We start from the raw sequence: 10,000 nt of genomic DNA on the forward strand, positions 1-10,000 counted from the left end.
CTAAATAAACACACCAGGGCTGTTAGACATGTTTGTATTAGTGAGTGTGTGTGTGTGTGTGTGTGTGTGTGTGTCTGTGTGTATGTGTGAGTGTGTGTGTGTGTGTGTGTGTGTGTTTATTGCTAATAGCACCTTAACAAACACATGTCAGTTTATTGATGTTGTTTCTGCTGTTGTCCATCATTTAATGCTTGTTTGCTTTGTGATTGTGTGTGTGTGTGTGTGTGTCTGTGTGTGTGTGTGTGGGGGGGGGGGTTATCATCAGAACTAAATTGTAGGGAGAATATAACTGTTAAAAAAAAGCAATAAATGTAACTGAAATATTAATTCTGGCAACCAAAGTGGAGGAAACTCTAAACTCACACGTGTCTGACCGTGTGAACACTTGTGCACAGGTGTGGACAGGTGTGCACAAGTGTGCACAAGTGTTCACAGGTGTGCACAGGTGTGAATCGGAACAATCATGCAAATGTTCTTGGCCACTGAAGACACAAACAGTTTCACGGGAAGATTTCTTATTTGATATACATACTTAGTGATGCTATTACCGCACCAACATCATCAGTGCTTGTGAGCGTGCACGGCGGCGCGTCTCCGGGGTAACACGAACCACGAGGAGGCGCGGGAGCGGCCCTGCGAGAGCCCCGAGCTGTGGAGGCTCCTGCTGAGGGTCGTTCAGGCACTTTACGACAGCGTAAACAAGCCGAGAGGACATCCCAGTCCCAGGTGGACACGTTAGAAAGTTTGCTTTTCTCATTAACGCGCACACAAACCGGGGTTAAGCCCCGCCCCCCACCGTGCTGCCCTCAGAGCTGCCTGAAGACAAACACGGGTCTGACCCCACTTCTGTGTCTGCTGTGAGCTCCTCTAACATGGCAGCAGCGAGGGAGGGGAGAAGACCCCCCCCAACAAAGAGGCAGAGCTCGTTTATTCAGGCTGGTGAGAACAACAGAAAATCACCTCTAATGACAAATGTATGCAAATTAACGACTGTGTAAACAAGGTCCCCTCGAAGGAGCTGCAAATGGGCCAATTCATCAGTTACTGGAGGAGCAGCAGGCTGACACCCCAGGGCCTCTCAGGGCCCCCCATTAATGGACCCCTATCTGATCTGATCTGATCTGATCTGATCTGATCTGATCTGATCTGATCCAGCATGAGAAAAATGTCTGGCTTCATCTGCACAACTTATCACTGACAAATGTTCGCAGCCACGGCACCTGAAGAAGCTGCTACAAGGTGAACGTGGGGTTGGTTGAGTGTGTGTGTGTGTGTGTGTGTGTGTGTGTGTGTGTGTTTAAGTTTATCAGAGACAAGAGTGTCTCAACACTGCAGCAAAGAGTGAATCGATGAATATCAAATACAGCTGCAGTTGCACAAAAACAGCTTGTGCTGATGTTGAGGCTGCGGCTGTTTCAACACCTCCCTCCTTCCCTTTTGTGTGCGGTCTGTGTTAACTGGGCCTGTGTGTGTAATCCTTTGTTACGCTGGCCTCGGGGTGTGGACAAACACCAGCGCACACAGGACCGGGCAAGCAGCAACTTGCAGCGCTCTGCTAATGCTGCGCTAATTTGCTCAGCTTTAAAGTTTTCAAAGGTGACTCAGTTGCAACTGTCATATTTGGGTTGAGTCACAGGCATTTCTGGAGTTTCTTCACATCTTTGAGGGACACTTGAGTGGGTTTGTGAGTGACTGCTCCAGAGGTTTCTAATCATCAAGTTTCATTTCCAGCTCTGCTCCCTTCTTCAGAACCCTGTTTTAAATACTTTGCTCTGCTCATACATGCAACGGCAGATTTGGAGACATTAACCACCTTTTAAAAAGCCCCCCTGTGGGGACAAAACTCACTGTGGAATCACTTCTAAATCTGCCCCGAGGACCTGGCAGCAAATGTAGGAGCTGCTCAGGGATGGGGCCGATTCCCCCGTTCACGAGGGTCTCAACCAAATAGGAAATAAAGCAGAAGCCCAAACTTCTGCTCAAACTGATGGAAACTTGGAAGAATGATGATGAATGAATGAGTGAATGGATCTCATCTGGCTCACCTGTCTGGGGATCCACATCAAAATACGTGCGGTGGGACTCCAGCATGCGGAAGGCCAGTTTTCCCTCAGAGGAGGCGTCTGCGTCTGTGGCCGACACCTGAGCAACGGAGCTGATGTGGTCCACGTTCTCCGGCACCGAAGCAAAATAGACCGGCTGGCTGAGTTGAGGGGCGTTGTCGTTGATGTCCAGGACCTCCAGGAAGACGTGGGTCCAAGACAGCAGAGGCTCGGTGCCCAGGTCAGTGACAAGGACGGAGAGCCAGTAGTGAGGCGTCTTCTCACGGTCCAATGTCTCTGCTGTACAAATCACCCCTGAAGCACAAGAACAAGTCAACATTTATGAAATGTTCCTCAGGTGATTCACAAATGGTGGTTTGCTGCTGTGCCTTCGCCAATTATCCCATTATTATCATGGTTGCTATTGTTATCAGTGACATCAGGAACACTGTCTGGTTCCTCCAGGAGAGACAGATCAATCATTTAGCCTCATCTCTGATGTTTAGCCAAAACTGCACAAACTACTACGGTTTAGAAGATACCTGTGGGGGGCTGCTGCAGACCACCGTTCTCCGTGTAAATGAAGTACGTTTCAGATTCCAACATGTTGGAAGTCTCAAATCTGATTTGAATCATCACCTCAGCAAAATTCCATAGTGACAGTGAACTCGCTCTGCCCTGATTCTATCTGAACTCGGGGGTCGAAAGCAGGAATGCGCCACTATCTGCGGAGGGCTGGTGGATCATATTCTCCAAAGAATGTTCTGGTGGAAAAATCCCAAGAATCTGAAGAACATTCAGCTGAAAACCGCTCGATTCAAAATGATGAGAATATGCAAAAGATGCTTCGATAAAGGGACACAAGCGGAATCTGGGTTATTCTTTCATTTTGGGGGGCTTTGATCTTCTGAGCGAGGGAAGAACTTAAGAACTTAAACTCAGCATCATCTTTGTTTCTGTCTGTAAATGCTGTAATACTGAGGAGCAGTTTTACCTGTTTCTTCATCAATGCTGAACACTCCAAGACCTGAGCCGTCATGGATGTGGAACCTGAACTGTCCATCTCGGCCCACGTCCTTGTCGGAAGCTGTTAGCTGGAGCACCGACGACCCCACCGCTGTGTCCTCCATCATACCAGCTTCATACACAAACTCCGAGAACAGCGGCCTGTGGAGGTTCTCGTTGACGTCCAAAACCTCAATCTCAACAAAACAGGATGAGGAGAGAGAGCGAGGGAGGCCGTGATCTACAGCGCGCACCGAGAGGTTGTACAATGGACGCCTCTCAAAATCCAGCTCCCTTTCAAGGGTCAAACCACCTGTGGAGGAGTCGAGACGAAAGGTTCCTCCCTCCGAGTTCTTCAGGTTGTAAGTAACAAGACCCCCGCTGGCCAGATCCAAATCGACACTCTCGATCCAGAGAAGAAGCGTCCCCACAGGTAAATCTTCGGGAACTTTTATTTTGTAGACTTGGGGTAAAAACCTGGGAGGGTTGTCATTTACGTCCTGTAAAACCACAACAAGTTCAACCATGGAGAACAACCGAGGCCCTTGTTTGGCTCCATCTCTGGCTACGATCAGCAGGTCGTGTCTGGGGCTGGTTTCTCGGTCCAAATGAGCCCTCAGCGTTACCTCACCCGTCACCTCATCGATGCGGAACGTGTCTGTTGACGTCAGCAGGGAATACTGCACTTGTCCGCTCACATCTGAGTCCAGATCAACGGCGTGAGCGGTGAAGATGACCGAGTCCAGCTCCGCGTTCTCTGGCAGGCGGGTCACATATGCGAGCTGATCAAACACCGGAGGGTTGTCGTTGACATCGAGCACAGTCACAGCCACAAACTTCCACAAAGTCTTCGGAGGCGTTCCCAAATCATAAACCGTGATGTTCAAAACGTAGAATGCTTCATTTTCTCTGTCCAAGGGGCAAACTAACTGAAGGTCAGCAGAGAAGGTGTCGATGGAGAAGCAGCCGTCCTCGTTCCCACCAGAAATGGCATAAACCAGCATGCTGTTGAATCCAGAGTCAGCATCCGTAGCCTTGAACCGCATGATGGTGGAGTTCAGTGGGAAGTCCTCACTCAGGTCGACTGAACTCGGGAGGACCGGGTCAAACTTTGGAGGATGTCTGTTGGTCACGTGAACGTCGGAAAATGTGTCTTCTTCCTCGGCTAAAAAAGGCTTAATAGACTCGATGAGTCTGTCGGTCAGCTGTTTGAGAATGCCGGTTTCCTGACAGTCGACCGTTGCTTCATCGCCTCTGTTGGTGACCGTTATCCTGACGACCGAAGCTTCAGACTGATGCGCTCCATCCGTGGCAACGACTCTTAAGGTGAACGACCCTTCACTCGGGGGAATCGCCCGGTTCATGCTGATGACACCTGAAACGGAGTCGATGCCAAACACTTGGAGCTGGTTCCCGGATTCGATGAGGTACTTCAGCTGCTGCAGCTCATCCCAATCGATGGCGGACAGCTGGACTATGGAGCTACCGACGGGTAGATCCACAGGCACGGTCGTGTTGCAGCCCACCCTCTCAAACAGCGGGATGTTGTCATTGACGTTGTTCAGCGTTATCGTCACAGGACATTCGCTGACCTGACTGAAGGGGCTGCCGCTGTCCGACGCCCAAACTCTCAGATGATACCGCCGTTTCATCAACTCATAGTCCAAGTGTTCAGTGGTGGATATGACACCTGTGAGCGGGTTGATTGTGAAAGGGGAGGGGCCTGAATCAGCAAGCGCGTAGGTCACGAATCCATTTTTGCCTTGGTCTGCATCTGTGGCTAAAACCTTCAGGACGCTGCTGCCGACAGGAGTGTTTTCGTCCATTGTGGCCTCATAGGAAGCTCGACTGAACTGTGGGCTGTTGTCGTTTTCGTCCTTCAGCTCAATCACTACACGAGCCTCAGCTTCACCGCCATTGGCTGCTACATCAAACTGGTAGCGGTTCTTCCTCTCATAGTCCAGTCTCTCAGTTGTTACGATAACTCCTGTCCGGGAATTTACTTTAAAGTGAGCACCGTCTGGATTATCTTTGATACTGAAGCTGACATTGCGAGTGTTTGAATTCAGAGAAAGCACAACTACGTGACTCTTAGGGGGTGCAAACTCACTTAGCGTCACTCTGTAGGTGTTCTGCTTAAATGCTAAAGGACTAAACGGAGTGGCTGGTATGTGGATTTGTTGAATTGAGGAATATAAACTGGGAGAACTCGTGTCTTTGGCCTGAAGGGACAGATTGAACCCAAAAGGTGCTTGAGGCCAGTTAATCTTCTTTGTGGAGACTACTTGGAACTCGTTGCCCTGTGAACCTGAGGGGATTACCTCAAAACACTTACAGGGATCCCCTCCAACTAACCCCAGAGATTCAACAGGCTTAACTCCAGCCTCCACCTGCACATTGATGCTTATTTTTCCATCAGCAGAGAAAACAGGTTTGGAGAGATGTGAAATGACTGGAGAGCTCTCAGGCGTCTTTTGGACATTAACCGTAATCCTGGCAACGTTTCCAAATTTCTGGACACCAGATATTTTCTTTGTCCTGTCCTCAGCTAAGACAGTGAGCTCGTATCTGTGTGAGCGAGTGTGGTTGAGCCTCCTGATGAGGCTGACTGTGCCCGTGAAGGGGTCCACAACAAAGGGGTGAGCTCTGCTGGTGAAGGAGTAATAGAACTCAGCGTTGCTCCCGAGGTCTGCGTCCGTCGCGCTGACCCTGACCACGCTCGACCTGAGAACAGCGTCCTCGCTGATGGCCACGTTGTAGGAGGCAGGATAGAAGAGCGGCTTCAGGTCGTTGGTATCGAGCACTTGGACGAGGACCTTTGTTTTTGCCCTGAAGTGAAGCGTCTTTTCAGTGGCCTCCACAGTGAGCGTGTAAAGGTCTCTGACTTCCCTGTTGAGCGAGGCCGAATAACTGCTGCGTGTTTTGACTCTCAGGAAGCAGAAATCGCCAATTTTAAGTGCTTCGGCTTGAAAAAGGTCATCGTCGTCCCCAGAGACGACGCTGTAGTCGATTTGCCAGGGCTGAGTGAGCTGGATGCCCATCTTTATGGAGGTCTCCACGTAGGTGCGCGGGGCCGAGTTTTCCATGATGGTTGCGTTGTAGAGCTGGTGCGTGAACCTTAGAGGAGAACCGACTTTTCCTTTGTCCAACTCCCCACGAACTGCTGATGAATGCAGGAAGACTGCAGCTAAAGCGCAGACAGCTACTCCAAAAGCCGGCATCTCTGGTACCTCAAAGACCTCAGATCTGCAAAAATAAAGAGACAGGTTTTAATTTAATGTAAGAATCAGAAGAAGAAGGTCAATCACTCTTCAACCTGGTTAAAACATAAGAATCAAAGAGATATTCATTGTAGAGCACCTGAGTCCTGCTCCAACACGTCCTGGCCAAGAAAGGCAAGGCAAAGAAAGCTAGCACATTGTCCCCGGGTATCTGAATGCCTGGAAGCTTCTTCAGACAGGTGGCAGGCAAAAACGTTCCCCACAATTATTCCCAAACAGCAGCAGAGCGAGCTTGTAAAAATGATTACTACCCAGCGTTGTTCGTCAGAGCGCTGAGGTGCTTGTTGCACGGTGGCTCAGAACCAGGCCGACCGATGCTTCAGGCCTCTCCAGAGAACCGACGTCCAGGTCGATGATTTAGACGCCCTCAAGGCAGGAGCCACCAACGAAGGCTTCCCTCAGCGTGAGAACACAATCACGCCTTTTCCTCCGCAGAATTTAAAAACACTTTTCCCTGATTCATTGCTTGGCTAAGCTTTGGGCTGGTGACATCTTCTCTTCTTTGGTTCTATCAAGAACCTTCCTAAATGTAATCCTGCTTGGTCTGGAGCTGCTGGTCAGGAGAATATGAAGGTTTGGAGTTCCTGTCACTCAAACCATCCACCCGTCATCCTTCATGAAAGCATCTGCTGCTGCATGTGTCAGAGACACGTAGGAGAACCATCAGAGACCCTCTGGAGGGCTTAGTCAGAGAAAAACTCCCTTAAGAAAAAAGGATTTTGTATTCCTAAGCCTGGGGGTCTAGTTTAGATTAGAAAGACAGATACCCAAGGTTTGAAACCTGTGTGTGTGTGTGTGTGTGCGTGTGTGTGTGTGTGTGTGTGTGTGTGTGTGTGTGCGTGTGTGTGTGTGTGTGTGTGTGTGTGTGTGTCTGCCAAACACACAGATCTCCAAGAACTGAACCTCCCTCTAAATTTCAGATGCTGAACAGGTTTCGTGTTTGAGAAACACTTTAAGCAGGCAGAGCTTATCAGGTGTCTAATCAGCCTCCATCTGAGAGGAGATAAAAGGTGACAAAGGAACCTTTTTCCATGGTTTCTGATGGAGGACTCAACAGATTCACTGATCCATCCGGACATCAAGGCCCATGATTCCGAGACAAAATACAACCAGATTTCAATGATTTACAGATCTATTTGATCAAAAGTCATTTTCAGAGTTGAACTGTGTGACTATGGAGCCAAATCAGGGCCAAAAAGGTTGATCGTGAGGAAAATCTAATTAAAACTATTTGAAACTGAAACTTTAGGCTTTGATGTTGATTAAAGACCAGGTGATTTTCAGGTTTTCTCAGTTCTGCATCTGAAATTTACAGTTTTAGATCTTTTCAGATTCAAAATGCTTCTTCAGTTTCGGCTTTTTGCAGGGAACAATTTATGGGGGGGCGTGGCCTGATGAGTGACATCAGGCAATGAAGGCTCAGGCCCTCCCTAAATCATGTTGCCTTCAGGGAACCTTTAATCAAATCAAAGCTATCGTTAGTAAATGATTTGGCTGCAGTCATGATTTTATCTCAGCTGAAACAAACCCAATGATGAATCCTCAAACCATCTGCTCTCGTTCATTTAGAATAGTTCAAACCGTCTGTGGACCAGAAGGGTTCCGTCTAAAATAAACTGATTAAAAGTACAGAATTTAGAGAAAGTAACCGAGTCTCCTCGCAGCTGTGACACGGTTCAAAGAGCAATTAAATGATGATAATTGAGGGTAAATATGGAGGTTAAAAACATCTCTGAGCATTTATTTTTGAAAGAAAACCCAATCTGTGTTTGGGTTGGAAAATAGTCAATCACAGAAGGTTGAGGAACATCAGAACTCATTAACGGCATCTTTAGGGGGGGGGGGGGGGGGGGGGGGGGGGCAGCCTCAGTGGGAGATGAGAATAGATGACCCTCCCAATGAAGAGACAGAAATATAATGAATTTCATTTGAGCCTCATTGGAGCTGCAGCAGATGAACCAAAACCCACAAATCAGCATTATTAGTTGTGAATCAGGTCTACGCGGCCTCCAAGGAAGCAGGTGAGGAGACACACCTTTAGATTCCTGCCCGGAGTATCAATCACACTCACTGTCACGGTGAAAACACGCAGCTTCTCCCCAACTGAAACATGTGCTCAGAAGTTCTCCAGCAAACTGGTCTGAACCTGAAACTGACACTGAAAGAAGCCCACGTTCATGTTTTCACCCAAACATCTCCAGGGTCCTGCAGCCCGTGGCTGCTGGTACCAACATTCTGCTGCTGTAACCTCACACCGCCCGCCGCCGTCCTCCAGGCAGCGACCTGCATCCACACGTTCGGCTCCCGCTTCCTGAATCAGATTCCAACCCCCCCGCGGCTCCGAACAGGCGGGGAACGTTATCTGCAGCTTTTACCAGTTCCTGCTCAACGTTCCGTCAGTTTGACTCATTTCTGTAAACGTTTCCTTCTTTCAGACCTGGACGCCGCCTGAGTGTGACCATGTGACCAGGAAGTCATTTCTGCAGGTCCACACTTGCTTCTTCTCACTGTGACCAAACACACAAGCAGCTTTTGTGCGCTAAACTTTCCCACCCCCAAAAGAAGTGGGTCGTTTTTGAACAGTTTCATATCAAAAATCATTTTTTTATGATACAGAAAGTTAGTGATTGTTAGTCGTAGCGACGCTGCTGTGACTGTCCAGCTGCCACAAACATAGAAATAAATGTTGGATAAAACCAGGACTAAACCTGCAGCTGGAACCAGTGACCCATCGTTAGCGTCTACCTGCTTTATCTTCGTACGAAGCCTGGATGAAAGCGCAGGTCAAAGGTCAACGGCGGCCTGGCGGCAGCTTCTCCCGCCTCCTTTTGATTTATCCTCCGGTGTCAGATTTACGCATTGATGAGTCCACTGCAATCACCTCCATCAAGCACCCATGATTAAAGCTGCTGCTTACATTGTGGGGTTTACTTTCACACACACACTTTCACACACACACACAGGTTACGTCTATCTCCAGATCTGCTCACATTTCCTTCAAACATCCAGAAGTTTAAAGTGATGAAAGGTCGCGACCTTTGCATATTGTACCAGAGCACCGACTGATTGTGATTAGCAAGAAGAAATAAAGAATTTCTTTACTTGTAGCTTTCTTTTTTGTAGCTCCACTTCCCGTGTGATGAGTCCTGGGACCGAGACAAGTTGATTCAAGGATCCATAAAACCGCCTTTGTGGTTTTGCAAATGTCCCCGGGTGTTTCGTAATAGCAGGTTTGATGTGAGCGGGCCAGCAGGCCTCATCAGGCCTCTCCAGGTACCAGGTCCCAGCACATTCCCTCCGTTAAGAGGTTGCTCTTCCTCACAAATCTACGGCTTTTATTCGACGCCATTGGGCTGAGAACCATGTGAAGATGCTGATTCAGCAGATCAAAGTGGTCGATTTCACCCCGACAACACCGATGAAATGTAGGACAACTGATTTTCTTCCTGTTCTGTCACAGATTTGTTGGTTTCCTGTTTTCATCAGACAGTTCTGAGCTGAGATCAAACAGTTTCATCCCCAAAAGTCCGAACATGGACCAGGAAAACTGCATTGGTGCAAAAATGTGAGGAAAATTGAGACGTTTCTCCCAAACTTGTGGACCACTGAAAAGCTGCGACGACGCCGCAGTTTTTCCCTTCATATAAAAATGAAAACTATCTTCAGACAACA

General features: G+C 48.5%; 1 protein-coding gene across 1 annotated transcript in view; it reads right to left on the reverse strand.

Moving 5' to 3' along the window:
- The window catches only part of fat2 (FAT atypical cadherin 2), a 43,887-nt gene that overhangs the window by 31,253 nt on the left and 2,634 nt on the right, over window positions 1-10,000 (reverse strand). The window contains 2 exon segments of the mRNA XM_029847253.1: window positions 2,046-2,357; window positions 3,037-6,293. Of these exon segments, the coding sequence (XP_029703113.1) occupies window positions 2,046-2,357; window positions 3,037-6,268 (3,544 nt within the window). The 5' untranslated portion in view covers window positions 6,269-6,293.

The sequence above is a fragment of the Takifugu rubripes genome, chromosome 14 (assembly GCF_901000725.2).
Source record: "Takifugu rubripes chromosome 14, fTakRub1.2, whole genome shotgun sequence".
Taxonomy (NCBI): domain Eukaryota; kingdom Metazoa; phylum Chordata; class Actinopteri; order Tetraodontiformes; family Tetraodontidae; genus Takifugu; species Takifugu rubripes.